General features: G+C 35.3%; 1 protein-coding gene and 1 pseudogene across 1 annotated transcript in view; one reads left to right on the top strand and one right to left on the bottom strand.

Moving 5' to 3' along the window:
- The window catches only part of PAWR (pro-apoptotic WT1 regulator), a 172,496-nt gene that overhangs the window by 19,582 nt on the left and 131,596 nt on the right, over positions 1-21,318 (bottom strand). Inside the window, exon 6 of the mRNA XM_029955448.1 lies at positions 9,352-9,386. Within this exon, the coding sequence (XP_029811308.1) occupies positions 9,352-9,386 (35 nt within the window). The remainder of the gene's footprint in view (positions 1-9,351; positions 9,387-21,318) is intronic.
- Positions 18,223-18,843, top strand: LOC115303913 (annotated as a pseudogene).

Raw genomic sequence — 21,318 nt, 5'->3', positions numbered from 1 at the left:
ATGGCTATCATAACAGAAAAGAGATAACTTAAAATACGAATTTAAATTTTTAAAACCTTTCACTTAAAACCCCAAATAAGCAGATAAGAACAGATCTGATTTTGTAGATTTTACCAGCTGGACAATCACGTGACAATTTTTACACTTATATACTTGGTTTGATATGTATTTTTAAAATTCTGCCCCCCAGATTTATTCATTTTGTGAATATTAAACTAGATAATAATTCATATATCCATTTAAACACCCAAATTACAGTATTACACAACATTCAGAAAGTGAATGAATCATGTTTCCCACAGGATATCTCCAGTACCAAATGACCAGCTGACATATAAAGCAAGGGCAAAATAAATAAACAGTACACAGTAATAGCTTTGAAGTAGAAATGTCTTAGTGTTCTTTAGATTAAAAGTAAATATGAAAGTTATAAGATTTCCTTCCTACATATCAACATTATCTTGTTTGTCACCCCATCTTGGAGACTAGTTTAGACTTCATTTAAAGGTCCTAGGAAGCCATTAAAGCAGGTCAAATGAAAGAATCATTTTAATAAAATGCACTGAAGACAAACCAAACTAGAGGTAGGGAGGCCAGTTTGGAGGCTATCATAATAATCTATGTAAGAGATATTGATGTCCTAGATCAGTGTCCTGGCACAGAATACACAGAAAAAAGACTATTTCATTAACTCCAAAAAGTCTATAATGTTCTACACAGGAATGTTAACACAAATCTCTAACTAATAGAATTCCAAAAAGAATCTCTTCTCCCCTTGGCTATAAAGATATTAGCTATTAGGGGCACCTGGGTGGCTCAGTTGGTTAAGCATCCAACTTCAGCTCAGGTCATGATCTCACGGTTAGTGGGTTCAAGCCCCATGTCGGGCTCTGTGCTGGTCATCTAGCTCAGAGCCTGGAGCCTGCTTCAGATTCTGTGTCTCCCTCTCTCTCTGACCCTCCCCTGCTCATGTTGTCTCTCTCTCTCTCTCAAAAAGAAATAAAACATTAAAAAAAATTTTAATATATTAATTATAATTTTCAGAAAAGAGAAAAGACTAAGTAATCATTACAGATAAATACTTTCATTTACTAAACGGTTTTCCCCACTGGGAGTTTTCACATCTTCTGTGGTAAATCTAGGTGGTATTACATTGGGGAATAAAATAACTGTTATTCTAAAGCTATCATGAGAACAAGATTGGCACAGTATTATAAGATTACAGTTAGAGGAATTTTCCACTAAAACAGGTATTTTAAGGCTTAGCAATTATAAGAAATGCAAGACTTATGAGTAAAAGCCCACTTTTAGAATGGTATCAAATATTTAGCAGTACTGGATAAACCATGAAATCCCTAAATAACCAACAAGTGCATGATTGGCCTCCATATTTTTAACATGTTTTGCTATCTTATTCTCCCCCACCATTACTCTCACTCCTCAAAACAGCCCCTTCCTCTCTGTAGGTCTTCTCTTTCTTCTTTCTACACATGAGCGCACATGCATATACACATATACACACACAACAACAACTAAAGATCAAAATCAGAAACACTCAAACTCTCTATCCAAACTATGATATGTATTAGCTGAAGAAAATAAAAAACATAAATCAGTTATCTCCAGTAATCCCAGCAACCCAGAGATAATTGCCAATATATTTTACAACAAAGTTCCTAACCTTTTATGATCAGCTCCCTTTGAAAATCTGTTGAAGAGATTCATCCCAGATAAATAAAAACAATAAATTATTTTATGTAAATATTAGTTCAACAGATTTCAAGTTATAAACACTTGTTATAACATATGTTATGAAACTTTGTTTTGTATTATACTTTGTAATATGTTCTCCTTCTTCCCATTTAACATAATTATCCTATATAATTGTTTCCTACATCATAAGTTTAATGTCTGCATTATAACTACTTATATATTAATTTCTAATATGTTAAATATAGTGATTTAACCAAAAGAGATAAAATATGACAGCTATCTCATCATATATACCCAGCTGCTCAAATTTCACTACCTGAGGGATAGACAAAACAAATTCTGAAAACACTCTTCCAGATGTAGGTCATTGTACTTGGTAAAAACAGCTTAAATTACATGCGTTTCATTATTATCTTAACATGCATGGGTCCCTGGGTGGCTGTCATTAAGCATCTGATTTCAGCTCAGGTCATGATCTCACCATTTGTGAGATCAAGCCCCGCTTCAGGCAAACCCCACTTTTCTCTTTCTTTCTCTCCCCCCAACATCTGCCCCTCCTGGATTCTCTCTGCCCTTCACTCACTTGCGTGCACGCTCGCGCGCTCTCTCTCTCTCTCTCTCTCAAAAAGAAAAAAGAAAAAAAATGCATACCACTTTGTACCCCACAACTATTCACAACATATTTGACATAAAACATCCATTTTACTTTCTTCAGAAGTCTTCAACTAAGCAATATGAAAAATGTCTGTGTATCTATTAAGAATAAATAGAAACCACAAAAAATTTATACATGAATGTTCACAGCATGCTATATATTACATATCTTAATTTGTTCACATAGGCCAAACAGTGGAAACACCCTAAATGTCCATCAACTGATGAATGGTTAAACAAAATGTGATTATTTCCAGGCAGGCTACAATACAGGTAAATCTTGCAGACATTATGCTAAATCAAAGACAGACCAAAAGGCTACATATAGCATGACTTCATTTATATGCATTATCCAGCATAGGCAAATCTATAAAAACACAAAGCTGAGTAATGGTTGCTAAAGCTAAGAGGAGGGGAAAATGGGGACTGGCTGTTTAATAGGTATGGAGTTTCCCCCTCCTTTGAGGGGGGTGGAGAGTAGTTCTGGAACTAGATAATGGTCATGGCTATATAACGCTATGTAATAAGTACTACCAACCACTAAATTGTACACTTGCAAATATCTACTATTTGAACTATATCTCAAAGTTCTCTAAAACAGAATAATATGGAATAGCAAGTTCAGATTAGTGGCTAATTTCCACGGAAATACATAAAATGCACTTAAAATGATACTGCAAAAAATATTACATGATTTCTCTTTCATAAATATAAAGATAACTTTAGATCTTGCTGGACCTGAAGATTATGAACAAAAGTTATTTTCCCATACTGTAGCTAAGGTAAAGACAGCAGAATAGAGTCTGGGAAATCTAAAGCCACCTAAATGGAAAACACTTTGCAAAGAACTATGTTAAACAAAAAATATCTAGTTACTGGTACTGTCTAGTTAACTTGGGAGTCAAAAATAAGCTCAATCAAGCTTCTTACATTCTACCCATACTAGGCAAATTAATATTACCATGAGGTAAAGCAACAGATATTGATAAAATCAACCAATTAATATCTGTCTAATCTCACACAACTCATTAAACTTCACTGTGCCTCAGTTTGCTCATGGGTAAATTGAGGATAATAAAACATTTCCCTCATAAGGCTATTGGGAAAATTGACTGAATTAATGTATAAGGAAAGTACTTTTAAGAGTGTATGGTACATAATAAATCTTATGTATACTTAGGTAATAGTATTTACAACATAGATAAAAGTTCACAAATCCACAAGGGAACAATTCAGTCCACAAAATGTGCCAGTGTCTCAATTACTTTTAAATTATCATTTTTTGACATTCGTGTTCATTTGCAATATTCATTAACCCAAAGAAGAACAACAGTTAGAATAGTGTATGCCTTATACTATTTGGTAAAATACAGAATGTACTAATACAAAAATAAGATATCTTGAGAAGGAACAGATTTCTTTGGAAACAAGTCCAAGACCATTTGTTTCTCTTCAACTACTGGAAGATACACTTCGTCTTTAGTCTGTAGTTCTCACCTATGAAGAATTCTGCTGATTGTTTTGGTTTGATCCCTGACCAACATCCTGAAGAAATGTCTAGTGACTCAGTAGTTCTCAAAACACAAGTGCAATCAAACAAGATCTACTGGTTTTAAAACAATGGTTATAAAGAAAGTTCCATTTAGAAAAAAGTTGCGACATCTTAAATCTTTGCATGAAAACCGTTTCTGAATAAATTATTCAAGAATCAAATGACAACTAGAGGTCTGAATTTCTTTATATGTATGTTGTTTAAAAACAACAGATTTAAGATAATAATTATCTGAGATATACTATCTTTTAAAAGTGAGGCCTCTCTTATTCTTTTTCACACTAAGTGAGGTGTAAAATGGAGAGTAACCTGAAATCAGATGCAAAGTTGTAACACCACCCGTGAATGGCTGTGGCTCATATTGAGGTAAGCTGCTAGATGTCTGAGGTGCATATTTTGTGTATTCCTACATGGGTCAGTTGAGCTGGGTACAGTTTTATGTGTTTGCCTAGTGTTTTTGATGAACAAAATTGTGCATAAGCAAACATAAAATCTGTGTTATGGTCAAATGATTCCCTAATGTATCAATTGGAATAAATTTTAGTTTTCAAAAACAAAGTATTACGGCAGAACTGACTGGAAGAGAATGTTGGCTCATAAGGAAAAGAATCATGGTCACATTTAATCCAAATAAAGAATAAGAGCAACTGGTTGTCCAAGTCAGAGGAGCATGGAACTCTTGATCTCCGGGTCATGAATACAAAGCCCCATGTTGAATGTGGAGATTACTTAATAAAAATAAAAAATAAAGGAATTATGAGTCCCCAAAGCAGTTACAGTGAGCGGTTCTGGTATATTTATGCTATATATTTCATTGAAAGGGAGAAAAGCAAAGAACTATTGATACCAGCCATTCTCTTTAAAACTTAAATGTTGAAGTAATATTCTCTTTAAAACTTAAAGGAGCAAGCCAGAATACAAAATTGTACGTCTATTATGCTCACAGTTATACAAATAAAAAGCCTAAAGGGGCACCTGGGTGTCTCAATCGGTTAAGCATACAACTCAGGTCATGATCTCTTATCTCATGTGTTTGAGCCCTGCACTGCACTCTGTGATGCCAGTTCAGAGGCTGGAGCCTTCTTCGAATTCTGTGTCTCCCTCACTCGCTGTCTATCTCACCCTACTTGTGCTCAGTCTGTCTCTCTCAAAAATAAGACACTGAAAAAATTATTTTTAAAAGCCTAAAAATTAAAATGGAAGTAAAAGCAAAGGTAATAATGATTGACATGGGTGGTAAGGTATGAGTGGGCTTTCCCAATTCAAATCTTCCATAGTGAAGCTTGCTTTTAAAAAGAAGAAAGGTTTTTAAGTTGCATAAAAATTCTACCCTGCCCATTTTTAGTAACTGCAAAAAACTGTAAGGGAAGAAAACCCTGATGAAGCTACATAAATTACAGTTCTAGAAAGTAGTACAATAATAACATGAAACATTATAGATTTGAAATAGGATTTTGCAATTATGTTTTAGCTGGAATAGTGTCTACTACTTCTAACATTCATATTGTGAGGTGTCCATGCTCTCTATGACAGCAAAACCTTGTACCATTTCCTCCTGTAACTTAACTAATTGCTGCTCGGAGGGAATGTGGTGTAACAAAAGGTTCACTAACTAAAGCCTTTTTCCTTGCTTTGGAAAGACGCCTGCCCTCCTCCACCTGACGGGGCTATTGTTGGGTAAAGTATGGGATGGTGCTTTGCATACACCATTAAAAGCTCCATAAATGTAACCTAAAGTTAAGGTTACTAGAAAGGAGGAGGACTTAGAAGTACTTAGACTTTGCATAATTACTTAATAAAGTAATTAATACTGCATTAAATATATTTGTGAAAACAAAAGGACCAGTTAATTACTATGTGAGAATAAAACTTATTTGTCTTAACTTGCTTCCCATGTTTTTAATCAGAACCATTCTTGATGGTTGAATTACACACTTAAGTGAAAATGGTAAATTATATACCCTGGTCAATCCTACCCTTTGTAAAGCCATTTAGAACTGCCTTCCCTTTTTTTTTTTTTTTTTTTAAGTGTATGACAGTTTTATTTAGATATCATATTGAGCAGAGTACCTACAAGCACATAATCTAATAATGTCTTAACTTTAAAAAAAAATCCTTTTTAACCAATGCATTATAAACTTAACCTAAGCATATTAACAAAGTCACACATTGGGGGAAAAAACCCCTACAAATACATGACATTGATCTATCTTTCCTAAACCCTGAATTTCAGAAATTTCATTATTTCCACTACCAGTGTCTAAACATGTTTCATAAACAAAATTAGTCAGTATATAGGAGATGCTCTACATAAACAAGTTGATTCAATAAAATACAGGCTAACTAGAGTGAGTGTATAACAGACTTAATGATCAAAAAGTACATTTTTGATAGTTGTAAGAAAAAAATTAAATAATTCATCATTTAAAATGGCACACATTGTCTTGTGGGTTCTGGTATCTAATGATTTAAATTTATTTATTTATTTGGGGGAAGGGGAATCCCAAGCAGGCTCTGCACTGTCATCACAGAGCCCAACGTGGGGTTCGAACTCACAAACGCACGAGATCATGACCTAAGCCAAAAACAAGAGATGGAAGCTTAACCAACAACCGAGCCACCCAGGCACTCCTCTAATGATTTTTAAGAGTTTGTCTGTATACAGGAGATCGTAAGTTACTTCATGTACTGGAAATATCTTCTAACATATGAGGCCAAATTTCTAATCTTTAGTCATTCTTCCTTTTTTAAGATCCTCATTAGTCAGCAGACACTAATCACTAAGGAACATCCATTCTCTAGTCGTTGCTACTACTTACTGACAGATTAATGAAAGTAATGAACTACTGATGCACATTTAACAAATTCCTCTAAATAAGGAATTGATCATTTCAGATATAGATCCCAGGTTTTATGTTTGTATTTTTTTTTACTATTTTTTTTCTTTTTAGACAGTATTCAAACTACGAGTCACTATCAGTCAGTGAATAATGACTAGAAGCTTTTAAGAATGTACGTATTCTAACAATATTAAACAGGGCCAAACCTATGAAAGCTGAAAAGTAACAAAACATCCTCTAGGCCACAAAAATAACAAAAGTACCAGTGCAGGAATAGGTCTTAAGTAAAATAATGGTCTAAAAAGCTTAAAAATAAAAACATAAATGATGGAAAACCAATTTTCTTCCTGATTTAACACGACATATAAATAAAGCTTTTGACGAGTATTCATAAGAAAATTATCCCCTTGTTGATTCTACTTAAAGAACACTAATCTGAAAAGTGCCAATTATAACTCAAGGTTTATTATTTAATAAACAAATACTTATACATGTTAAGTTAGTGAAGTGTATCTTTATTTCCCAAACCAAAAACTAATGATACACTTTTTTTTTTGGTTTGAGGTGACCTAGAAATAAGCCAAATCAAAGCTATTTGACTGATAATAATTTCTGGCAAAAGAAAAGATTATTTCCAGTTTCAGCTATTTATGTTAAGTAAAAATTATTAAACAACGTATAAATGTTAGAAGCTTAGAGGCACCTAGGTGGCTCAGCTGGTTAAGTGTCTGACTTTTGATCTTGGCTCAGGTCATGATCTCACAGTTCATGAGTTCAAGCCCCGTATCAGGTTCTGCACTCGTAATACAGAGCCTACTTAGGATTCTTTCTTTCCCTCTCTCTCTTTGCCCCTTCCCTGCCTATGCTCTTGTGCATGTACTCTCTCTCTCTCTCTCAAAATAAAGAAAGATTTGTTTTAATGTTAAAAGCTTAAAGGAATCACAGGTTTCATTATACCTAAATCAAGATTACTCAGAAATGAAAATTAAAGCAGAAGCAGTAACATAATTCACTGAGATAGTTTCAGATCTACCTATTCAATTATTGGTTATCTTGGCCTTCTTACTCCTTTCAACTACTAATAGATATTATGGCCCAAAGTAAAACTTAAAAAATTAAATTTTAGGGGTGCTCAGATGGCTCAGTCAGTTGAGCATCAAACTCTTGATTTCGAATCGGGTCCTGATCTCACAGTTTGTGAGTTTGAGCCCCGTTGTAGGCTCCTTGCTGATAGCACAGACATAGAAACCTGCTTGGGATTCTCTCTCTCTCTCTCTGCCACCCCCTCACCTCCTGCCTTACACTCACATGCTCTCCTTCAAGTAAACTTAAAAATTTTTATTTATTAAATTTATTTATTTATATATGTATTAAAATTAAAGCTTCTCTTAATCAATGTTTTATTTTAGATGGGATATAATAACCAAATCTTTCAACCAAATACTTTAAACTTTAACACACATAGAAGAAATCAAAGGTTTTGTATGTATGAATCTAAGTAGATGGTACAAATATATCCGTTCTGGAGTCAGGTTGTCTGAGTTCATATCTAGACTCTGCTGTCAACTAGCTTTGTACCCCTGTGAAATTATTCTACATCTTGAACCCCACCTCTCTCATCTACAAAATTAAAGTAAATATTGTACCTACTGTACCTGTCTTTTAAGATAATTTCGAGAATTGAATGATGGACCCTATGTAAAGCACCTTGGACATTATAAACACTTAATAAGGTCTACCATGATTCTATGATTGTTTGCACATGTATGACCACATCTTCTGTCATCTTTATAACTTCAACAGGGAAAAAGGAAGCTAATAGCCCCAGTATCTCCATTAAACAACTTCTCATCTCTAATTCTGATTTTCTCCCTACACAGGTGCATATACACTCAAGCACATTTTCTGGTAAAAGCATTGCTGATTGTGCAGAGGATTTTGTAGGGTCTGAATGTTTTACAACACCCCTGCCCCCCAGCAAATTCATATGCTGAAATCCTCATTTATGTGGTAGTATTAGGAGGTTGGGTTTTTCAGAGGTGCTTACATCACAAAGGTGGAGACTTCATGGATGGAATTAGTGCTCCGATAAAAGAGACCTGAGATAGGTCCCTGTAAGGACCACAGTAAGGACAAAGCAAGTAGTTGTTAGTCTGCAACTGAAAAGAAGGTCTTCAGCAGAACCTGACCTTGCTGGCTTCTAATCTCTTACTTCCAGCCTCCAGAACTATGAGAAAAGTAATTTCTGTTTAAGCCATCCTTTCTATGGTGTTCTGTTATGGCAGACCAAGCTAATAAAGATAGTATAATTATTTTCAATGTTCAAATACATAAGGGAAATGGATTCTAAGTTTTTATTTTGCTAATTTCATCAGTTCCATACAAATTCATGGTGTGCAGTTTTTCAAGACAGCAAGGTATGTCAGAATAAATCATGGTCAGACAGACAGGACCACACTCTTGCCTACAAATGTACTTTCTTAACAGCACAATATTAAGGTTTCTTATTTTTCAACAAGGTGCTTGAAACAGTTCTAGTGAGTTAAGCCATATTTAATTATATGTTTTAGGTCCAAACTTATGGATTCTTACCTTTTATATTTGCCTGAAACTGTTCTAGATGGCTCCTGTAAAGTAAAAATAATGACATCAGTTTGAGTGTGTGTGCAAGAACACAATTCCAGATTACATAAAAGTTAATCGTGTCTAATTTTGAAAGAAACTAATTTGGAATATCAATATTTTTAAAAATTTTAATACTGGTCAAACCAAACAAGACTCTACATCTCATTTTTCAGACAAACCAATCACTTTTTTAAAAGTATACTTTTAATTTAGAAGATTTTTTTGAACTCAGAAAATGGAAAAAGGAAGCATCACTCATCAACCAATCAACTTTTATTTTTCTGGAAGCCAATGATCATTAAAAATACAATTAGAATCATATATATCTCCCTTCCACTTTTTTTTTTGCCCTTGATTTAAAAAAATCCACCACACACATATAATGATTAATGCTTATTTTCAAAGACAGCTAAAAAAAAAAAGTATAATCAGCCTAAAGGCTGATTGTAAGCTATCCAAAAGAAAGGTTGCTGAAAGTTAACATTAACCATTGGGGTGGGGAAATTATTACCTTGCAATTAACCATGCATTTTTTTATTCAATCTTTTAATAACGCAGGCTCTTCAAATATTTTTTGCAATTTCATTTTAATAAAACCAGTCAAAATAAAATGAGTCGTTTTAAAAACTGATAATTCTTTTCTTTTAGCTATCATTAAAAATCTCCAAGAAAGACTCTACAATCAAAGAATAAATGATGTTAAAATCTGGGAATAAGCTCCCTTTAAAAGATAACCAGATTCCAGACAAAAACAGCAAGTACTGATTGCATAGTACATTCAAGGACATATCAGCGTAGAGAAACAATACAGCAAACCATATGGTTATAAGTAAGATTTAACTCCAAGTTCCAACCAGACAGGCTTCAGTAACTATGAGAATACGGCTAAGTTGGTTTTTTTTCAATGTTTATTCATTTTTGAGAGACAGACAGACAAACAGAGCATGAGCAGGAGAGGGGCAGAGACAAAGGGAGATACAAAATCTGAAGCAGGCTCCAGGCTCTGAGCTGTCAGCACAGAGCCCAACATGGGGTTCAAAGCTGAAGTCTGAGGCTTAACTGACTGAGCCACCCAGGCACCCCTTTGGCTAAGTTTTTTAACTTAGGAGGAGTCTCCATTTCCTCATCTCTAAAATAGGAATAACAATGTGTATTTTATAGGATTATTGTGGGAATTAAAGGACATTAGTGAATAAAAAATTTGCACAATTCCTTTACAAAAGGCAACTAAGATCTTTTTTAAACTTGGATATGAAAAAATCTTTACCAATTTTCCAGGTGGAATTTTAGTAAATCTGTCTCTATTATTCCAAGTCAGTATATTCCCATTAGGAAAGCTTAAACTGCTTATTTAAATATAAGTTTATTTCAATTTTCCATGTATAGTATATGTTTTATTTTCTAGAAGACAGGGATTCCCACCTTTGAGTATTTTTCCTCCAAAACCCAGCTCAAATAGTATGCAGTAAATATATATGGACAATGTACGGAAATAACTCCCCTAATAATCTGCCACTACAGAAAAATACCACTTTGGAATTTACCAGTTGCAGAAAATAACCAGGTGACAGACAGGATACTAGACGTGTCCATACGCATGGGTTTGACCTCCTAACAGGATTACCTCTGGGGAAGCTATGCTTTGACAGTTGGTTTAAAGATATTTTAACTCTCCTTTGGGCATCAATTGTTTTTACAAGAAGGACTATAACAAAGTCTAGCAAGTAAACTTTTTCAGAAGAGTCTTTTATCTGCTTGTCATTAAAATAGCAGCAGTCCCTAAAGATGGGGCAGATGAGTATTTGTACCTTATACATCAAACATGTAAAACAAATCTCCTCTTAAGAAAAACATCTCTAATAAATAACAACAAGGAATATACTTATAAAAACTAGTTTTTAAATTATTTTTGAAACCAAAATCACTTGATTAAAATATTTAATCACTGGTTATTTAAATAAAGCAGAAAGAAATACTAAGCTTATGTGTATCCATTTAAAGTACATTTTATGGAATGCAGACAATAATGATTTCATATGAAACTTTTTACCCCCTAAATTTTCACAAACTGTATTCAACATTTTTTAATTAATTTTTTTAAGTTTATTTATTTTTGGAGAGAGAAAGCATGAGCAGTTGAGGGGAAGAAAGAGAGGGAGAGAAAATCCCAAGCAGGCTCAGCATTGTCAGTGCAGAGCCCGATGCAGGGCTCAAACTCATGAACCACAAGATCATGACCTAAGCTAAAATCAAGAGTCAGACACTTAACCAACTATGCCACTTGGGCACCTACTCAACTAACATTTCATAAAGGTTTTTATTTATACATTTCCCTAATCTTACTCTACATGAACTAAAACACACACACAACACTAAATGATGTCTGTCTAAATACGCATTAGGGAAAAAAATGCTAATAATGCCATTGGCTCCAAACAATACATCTTTCTCATTTTGGTTATAATTGAAATATTTTAAACCATGACATCAGCTTGATTGTCCAGACTACCGTTTACTCAAACAGAGTGAGCAGAATTGAGAATAGCCTTTACTGGACTTACTGATTTGTGGGTTACCAATATATTGATTGAAATGATAGGAACAAGATTGCAATAAATAATATTTCTGCAGTTTAACATATTTTCCTTAATATGGTAAAACTCTGACTAATAACAGAATTAGAGTAAAATTTTAACAAATGTAGAAATGAAAACTGTTTTCAGCAACAGTATAGTGGCCTTAACTAATTTTATATTTTGACCCAATGATAAATGATTTAAAATCAGGATCAGACAAGTTTCCAGTTAAGTATACTAACAGAAGCTGTGTAATATCAGTTTTTTGTATTTCTTGCAGCTTTTTTTTTTTTAAAATAACTGGTCACTTTTAAAACCTATCTCATTTAAGTTTCACACAATATTTTCTATGCAGCCAGTTTGGAGCAATTGGTAAAATCAGAACTCTGATCAAACTGTTCCATGTTCATGTCCAAGATCTGTAAACAATTAGAATTTAAGCTTATTTCTATATATCTATTTTTTCAATAGTTAAGATTCTGAAACAGACAGAACACACTTAAGCTTATTATTATTATTATTATTTGTTTTTGTTGTTGTTGTTACAAAGAGAGAGAATGAGAGTGAGATGCAGAAGGAGAGAGAAAGTCTTAGGCAGGCTCCATGCCCAGTGCTGAGCCCAACACAGGGCTCAGTCCCACGACCCTAGGATCATGACCTGAGCCAAGGTCAAGAGTTGGATGCTCAATCAACTGAGTCACCCAGGCACCCCAAGCTTATTCTTTATTCATAGATTTAAATACGGTCTTTTATTAGATTATACATTTTGAAGCTAAATGTTATTTCACAGTAATTCTAGTAATCAAATTACATTCCCTCACAATGGAATGTTTCCCAAACTGGATAGACTATCTTAGTATGAGAACTAGTACAGAAGAAGAAATTCTGTGTCTCCCTCTCTCTCTGACCTGCTTCTCCTGTGTATTCAAGATGGAAAATTATAGTTTAAAGTAATCTCTAAAGCTCCTGCCAAAAAGAGAAAACTTGCCATATCTTGAATGAGAAATATTAGAAAAAACAAAATCAAGAGCAACAGTCCTCCTTTATAATTTAAAAATTACAATAATTCTTTTTAATGTTTATTTTTGAGAGACAGAGAGAGAGTATGCAAGACAGGGAAGGGCAGAGATGGGGAGAGAGACAGAGGATCCAAAAAAGACTCTGCAGGGGCGCCTGGGTGGTTCAGTTGGTTAAGCATCCAACGTCGGCTCAAGTCATGATCTCATAGTCTATGGGATTGAGCCCTGTGTCGGGCTGTGTGCTGAGAGCTCAGAGCCTGGAGCCTGGCTCGGATTGTGTGTCTCCTTCTCTCTCTGCCCATTTCCCCACTCATGCTCGGTTTCTGTCTCAATAATAAACAAACATTAAAAAAAATTAAAAAAAAAAAAAAGAGGGCTCTGCAATGACAGCAAAGAACCCAATGCAGGGCTCAAACACATGAACTGTAAGATCATGACTTTAGCCAAAGTCAGATGCTCCACCAACTGAGTCACCCAGTCACTCCTAAAATTATAATAATTTTAAGGAAAAAAATGCTTGATGTTTTTTATATATTAAAAGTCTATGATGGGGCGCCTGGGTGGCTCAGCTGGTTGAGTGGCCGACTTCAGCTCAGGTCACAATCCCATGGTTCATGAGTTCAAGCCCTGCATTGGGCTCTGTGCTGACAGCTCAGAGTCTGGAGCCTGCTTAGGATTCTGTGTCTCCCTCTCTCTCTGACCCTCCCCTGCTCATGTTCTGTGTCTCTCTGTCTCAGTAATAAATAAATTTTAAAAACATAAAAATTTTAAGAGAAAAAAACTCTACGCAAATATAGGGGGTACCTGGGTGGCTCAGTCGGTTAAGTGTCCAACTTCAGCTCAAGTCATGATCTTAGTGCTCATGGGTTCAAGCCCCACGTTGGGTTCCGTGCTGACAGAACCTGAAGCCTGCTTCAGATTCTGTGTCACCCCCTTTCTACCCCTCCCCCACTCGCGCGCACTCTCTCTCTCTCTCTCTCAAAAATGAATGCCAAAAAATTTTTAAATAAAATAAAACTATGCAAATATAAACCACCTCAGATTTGTTAACTAGAAGCCTCTATATTTATATGGCAACAAAGAACACCACAATAATTGCTATAACTATTATAGGTGACAATTCCATTCTAAATGGGAGGAGGGATGTGGAGGAGAAATACCAGTATAACTGAAACCACAAAAAACTACAACCGCTAAGACTGACATTGGCCTTAAAAGTTTCAAAGACTATGTAATTAGACCTTCCAATAACCTCAAAGCCTGTTACACAACTGATTAAAAATAATACTTTGTCTGAAATAATCTTCCTTGCAAAGGGATGGTTTATATTACTACAGGGAAGGAGAAAGACCTATATAGAGCTTAGAAAATGTTGGCAAGGCACCATCTGTTTATGTAAGATTAAATAAGGCATTCTTGCTTCAGTTAAGCTTAAATGGTCAATAAGGAAATCCCATGAATTGTCTTTACAGGTGCACTGGCAGATCAGAACCTGTAAAGTATAAACAAATACAAAAGCATATGTAAAATAAGATCAGAGAAATACAAGCCCAACTAAATATAGCAAAATAATACTCATGTTATTCAAATAAACTAATTAATGACAAAGCCATAGCTCTCAATAAAATTATGGCATAACACGCAAAGTACCTATACTGGTACACACAATGTAGGAGGATATACTGCTGAGGATGAATGCAGAACAAAATATCTGTAATTTATAAAATAGCTAAGAAAAACAAAACAAGAACTTAATCAAAATAACAAAAATTTAAAAAGGAAAAACTCATCATTTTCCTTCCTTTTCTGATGATTCAGTCCTAAAGCCATTAGATAGGGCAGAGCTAGATAGGGAGGAAAGAGTGCCCCAAACTAGGGAATCAGAAAACTGAAGCCCAACATGAAGAGCAGTCTCCAAGGAGAAGCAGACTAGCATGAGGTCTCAGAGTCTGAACATGAACAAAGAAAGACCCTAAAAAGAGCACCCTATCACAGGATGACAGAAGCTAAGCAGGGTAAGGAAGGAATCCTAGGGAGTGGAGAGGGAGGGTGATCCAGTGTAGAGAGTCACAACTCAAGCAGGGTAGAGGGCATCCCAGATGCTCAAGCCTGAAGAGTGTCAGCAGAGTGTTCTTGTACAAGGAAAGCCAACATGGGACATCAGAATCCACTTGTGGTGAGGAAGGCATAAATACGGGGAAGGGGTGGCAACGGGAGATAGGTTACATACAAGGGACTGAACAAAACATTAAAGATAATGGGAAGCAAGTTTCTCAATGTCACAAAAGGGAGTTACAAATAGTAGAATAAAACCCTATGAGATTAGAATTGAAAGTTATCAGTATAAATTAGTTTCAGTATCTATCCAGATAGATGTAGGTAGGTAGGTAGGCAGACAGCAGACAGATAGATATGTATACCTATGTATATATAGATATACATGTATTTTGTACATCTATACTCAGAGAGGAACCAAGAATGGTAACACTTCAGTAACATAAACATACCTACAGTGTAGATCTTAACTTCAAAATATTTTCCAATAAAAGGAATCATACCTCCTTGGCTTCTTAAAGAAATGGCTCCTTCTACGGTTGGTGCAGGAAAGTTAAAGATGAGTCTGTAACATCATATTATGTCAAGGAAGTAATCCAAGAATGGAGAAGTGGCAAAGGATACAAAAGTTCAAATGAGCTTCCAGTGGTAAAATATGGGATAATTTGAACATCAAAATAAATGATGATGGTGTGGTAGGCAGAATAATGTCCCTCAAAAATGTCTATGTTGTAAACCCTATAATCTTTAAACATATTAGGTTATATGGCAAAAGGAAATTGAGGTTGCTAATCAACAACCCTAAATAGGAAGATTATCCTAGATTATCTCATAGGCCCAACTATGTCTTAAACCCTGTAAACTTCAAACCTATTAGGTTATATGGCAAAGGGAAATTAAGGTTGCTAACAACAACCCCAAATAGGAAGATTATTCCAGATTATCTGATAGGCCCAATGTAATCACAAGGGTCATTAAAAGTGGAAGACAGCCCCCTTTTGGGTGAGTTTGAGCCCTGTTTTGGGTGAACACAAGCCTTGCTCCAGGTGAACCCTGCTTCTCTGTCTATCTCTTTTTCTACCTTTCTCTCCCTATGCACCTCCTGGGATTCTTTTTTTCTCTGCCCCTTGCTCACTTATGCCCTTTCTCTCTCAAAAAGAAAAGTCAGAGGAAGATATGCCTAAGAAGAATGGTTAGAAAGAAGACATCCAAATGGCTAACAGACACATGAAAAAATGCTCAACATCATTCATAATCAGGGAAATACAAATCAAAACCACAACGGCATACGACCTAACACCTGTCAGAATGGCAAACATTAACAACCCAGGCAACAACAGATGTTGAGAGGATGCAGAGAAAGAGGATCTCTTCTGCACTGCTGGTGAAATGCTGGAAAGCAGCATGGAGGTTCCTCAAAATATTAAAAATAGAACTACCCTATGAGCCAGCAATTGCATAACTAGGTTATTTATCCAAAGGATATAGGTGTGTTGTTTCAAAGAGGCACATACACCCCAATGTTTATAGCAGCACGACTAACAACTGCCAAAGCATGCAAAGAGCCCAAATGTCCATCTACAGATGAATGGATGAAGAAGATGAAATCTTGCCCTGTGCAACTACATGGATAGAACTAGAGTATATTATGCTAAGCAAAAAAAAAAAAAAAAAAAAAAAAAAAAAAAAAAAAAAAAAAAAAAAAAAAAAAAAAAAAAAAAAAAAAAAAAGTCAGAGAAAAGACAAATATCGTATGACTTCACTTGTATATGGAATTTAAGATACAAAACAGATGAACATAAAGGAAAGGAAGCAAAAATAATATAAAAACAGGGAGGGGGACAAACCATAAGAGATTCTTAAATACAGAGAACAAACAGGGTTGCTGGAGGGATTGTGGGTGGAGGAATGAGCAAGGGGCATTAAGGAGGGCACCTGAGATGAGCCCTGGGTATTATATATAGGGGATGAATCCCTGGATTATACTCCTGAAATTACTGCAATATTTGCTAAGTTGGATATAAATTTTAAAAAAAGATAAGCAAAAATAAAATAAACTACACTTCTAATTTTGCAACCCAGAAAACCACTGTAACACCTTGCAGATTTTTTTAACATACATATATATGAAAACATATACACAATACATATATTCACATTTTTTAAATAAAAATAGAGGATTATATTATTATATTTTTAAAAAAACAAGAAAAAAGGTCAGAATGACAAGATGTAGGAAGTACTCAACCCACTGCTGTTGGCTTTGATGGGAGAAGGAGGGACATTGGAAAAGGCAAGGAAGTGGATTCCTTAGAACCTCCAAAGAGAAATGCAGCCCCAATTTTAGACTTTGTCTTTGATTTTTAGTCCTTGATTTTGACCAATCAGGGCTTGTAATTTACAAAACTGTGAGATGATAAACTTGTGCTATTTTTATGACAAGTTTGTGGTAATTTGTTACAACAGCACTAGAAAAATAATACAGATAGTAACAGAGTATAACCCACCAGATAAAATAGGTAAGAGTCAATACAGATATACAGATATAAATACAGAAAGGTGATAAACAGAGACAGAAAGTTTAATGGGAATTAAGGTATCCGCATGGTTCAAAGTAATAAAAAAAAAAAAACTTATTAAGAAAGGGAAAAGTGAAGTCTGAATATCACATGGCCAGAGTGATCAGCAGTAGCAATGGGACAAATTACAATTATGTGCCATCTGATATGGTAACACAATAAGAATATAGCATCAATTCTGTGATATTCCTGACAAAGATCCATAACTTGTATCTAATTATGAGTAAACGTTAGGTACGATATACCAAACTGAATGGGTATATCATAAAATAACTGACCTATAATTTTTTAAAGTGTTAAGATTAAGAAAGAGACACTATGGAACTGTTTCAGGGTGAAGGAAACTAAAGAGATAAGAGCAACTAAATGCAACACAGGATTCTGAATTAGATCCTTCTGCTATACTTTAGAACATCACTGGGACAACTGGTCAAACCCGAATAAGTTCTAAATATTAGATGGCAAGAATGTGTCATTTTTAATTTCCTGTATTTATTTTTATGCTGTGTTGCGGTTATGTAGGAGTCTCTGTAAAAAGTATATAGTAAAGGGGAGAAAGGCTCTTTCCTTTCTGTCTGGTGCGAGACATCAGCTTAAAGGTAAGCCAAGATGGGTGCCTACAAGTACATCCAGGAGCTATAGAGGAAGATGCAGTCTGATATAACATGCTCTCTTCTCAGGGTGCACTTCTGGTAGTACCACCAGCTCTCTGGCCCCTGCCCAACCTGGCTCAAAAAAGCACACAGACAAGGATACAAGGCCACGCAAGGTTATATCATATACTGGATTTGTGTGCAGTGTAGTGGCCACAAACACCGAGTGCGCCTAAGGGTGCACACTAAAGCAAGCCTGTTCATCATGGCGCTAACCAGCCTTCAGTCTCTTGCAGAGGAGTGAGCTGGATACCACTGTGGGCCCGGTCTGACAGTCCTGAATTCTTACTAGGTTGGCAAATATTCCACATAAAAATTCTGTTTAGTTATCCTCATTGATCAATTCCATAAAGCTAGGAGAAGAAATCCTTCTACCCAATGAATCACCAAACCAGTCTACGAGCACAGGGAGATGCAATGGCTGACAGCTGCAGGGCGTTGAGAACATGGCCTTGGAAGGGGTAACAAGTTCCACCATGCTACTGGTGGTTCTTGCTATACAGACGGCAGAAGAAGAATACTCTCAAGCTCTACCATTACTGCTAATATAAGCAATGTTTGTAAAATTCTTACCTAATACACAATTTAGAAAAGTCACATCTGCTTAAAAGTGTTCTTTAATTTGTCTATTAAAATTGATGGTCTGCAGAATGTTCCATGAATCCACTGTCAAATTATGAAAGTTAAAGCAAAATAATGTCTGAATCCTGCTTTACTGAAGACTAAGAAAAGCCTTAGTCTCCACAGTACTGCTCAAGGTCACATAAAATGCAGAGGCTCCTGTTCGATCCCACAACTCTATGGCACCCATAGAATACTGAATTTTATACAAAGCACCAAGTAACGGTATTTATACTGGTATGTATTAAAACTGATGAAAACTGAACATTAGATAAATGAGAAGAATTTACCTTAAGATTTGTAAGCTAGTAACCAATGCTAGGATTGGGAAAGTGGTGGCTATCAGATAACCTTTTAAGTGTGAGGATAAAGAATTAAAGTTGGCTTTGATCAGCTGAGAGAAGAGAAGAGAAGAGAAGAGAAGAGAAGAGAAGAGGAGAGAAGCAAAGAGAAGCGAAGCGAAGCAGTAAAGTACTGAGGGTAAAGGGCATGAAATTAACAACTTATTCTCAAAGAATTAAGGAGCAAAAGTTTTCTCTTTTTTTCTTTCTTTCCTTTTTTTTTTCTTTTTTTGAGAGAGAGCACTCGAGCAGGAAAGAAGGGCAGAAGGCGGGGAGGATGGGGAGAGAGAGAGAGAGAGAGAGAGAGAGAGAGAGAGAGAGAGAGAGAGAGAGAGAGAATCCTAAGCAGGCTCCATGCTCAGCATGGCAATGCAGGGCTTGATCCCGTGACCCTGGGATCATGACCTGAGCTGAAAACAAGAGCAGGACACACAACCAGCTGAGCCACTCAGCCACCCCCTTATAACTTTTAATTAAGCTTGAGACTGTTTTAAAAGGAAGATCAATAAATAAATACAAACAGAAGAAACATAAAACTCATAAATGCCCTCCCACAAAATGCCACTGATTATATAAACTGATAAACCTTTCTTCATAAATAATTTAGTCAATATGTACCAGAAATTTTTTAAAAGCTTAAAATCTTTCATGTTTTTTGGCCCAGTAAGTTTATCTCTGGAAAGTTGGCCAAATAATTCAAAACCCAAAAGTTTAATCTATACAGATTTAACTTTAGTATTATTTATAACACTAAAAAAGTAACCATTGAGGATTTCCATTAATAAAAAATTTGTGTTAACTACTGTATACATTAAAATAGAAAACTTTAGGGGCACCTGGGTGTCTTGGTCATTAAGCATCTGACTTCAGCTCAGGTCATGATCTCACGGTTTGTGAGGAGTTTGAGTCCCACATCAGGGGAGTTGGAGCCCCACTTCAGATGAGCCCCGTTTCAGGTGAGCATGAGTCTGGCTTCTCAAGCGAGCCTGAGCCCCGCTTCTGGGTGAACAAAAACTCCGCTTTGGGTAAAACACAAGCCCTGCTTTGGGTGATCCCTGCTTCTCTCTCTCTGCCCCTCACTCATTTGTACCCCCTTCTCTCTTTCAAAAAAAAAAAAAGAAAAGAAAACTTTATGCCACTGAAAGTAATATACAAAGAGTTCTAAATAACATGAAAAAATGGCCATGCTGCAAAGAACATTTTGGAAATAGCATCACAATTACAAATGCACACTCCTTTTGACCCAGAAATTCCAGCACTAGGACTTTATCCTACTGATTTACATATACATAGCAATATGTCTTATAAGTTTTTCACCACCAGATTACTTGTTAATAGTAAATGATTATAAATAACCTAAATAACCATCAATAGAAATTAGAAAAATTATGGTACATCTATAAAATAGAACATTCTGCATTTACAAAAATAGGGAAGTTCTTTGTGTACTATCGTGGAAGTCTCTCCACAATATTAAGTGAAAAGAGCAAGACAGTGGTATGTATATAGGGATATATATACAGACTTACACATATACATATAAACATAAATTTGTTTACAGAGATACTGAGAGAAACACTGCTAATCAGCTCACACCATATTATAATTCGATAGGTACTTCTAGTACTACCTGGATACGAAGACGCAGATAAACCTGTATCATCATTCGTCCTGTCAGTATCTCTGCCTCATAAAATGGAGAACAAGTTTGCAACTGTGTTTCCAAACTACTTCAAAATATTTTGCCTCTCTGACCCAAAAAAAAAAAAAAAAAAAAAGCCTTTTAATCATAACCTTGCCAATTAATAGAGAAGCTTATAGTTCTTTTTTTTTCATCAGTAAAATAGGGAGATGTGTGTTCTGCTCTGAAACTCCTTTTAAAATGCTTATCATATAACGATTGCCACTTCAGATAGCTGTGAAATTAGGTGATTAACTAGTTGTTACTTAACCTTCTAATTTCTGTATAAGTCTAATTACATGAAACAGAAGTTGGTGTTTTGATTTTTTACTTTGCTTTTCTGTTTTGAGTGTCATTGCAACTACTGTATTGTAAAGGATGGAAAATAATTGCATATGTTAAAAAATAT

Source organism: Suricata suricatta, chromosome 10 (assembly GCF_006229205.1).
Source record: "Suricata suricatta isolate VVHF042 chromosome 10, meerkat_22Aug2017_6uvM2_HiC, whole genome shotgun sequence".
In the NCBI taxonomy this organism is placed as follows: Eukaryota; Metazoa; Chordata; class Mammalia; order Carnivora; family Herpestidae; genus Suricata; species Suricata suricatta.
This window is presented reverse-complemented; position numbering and strand designations above follow the sequence as displayed.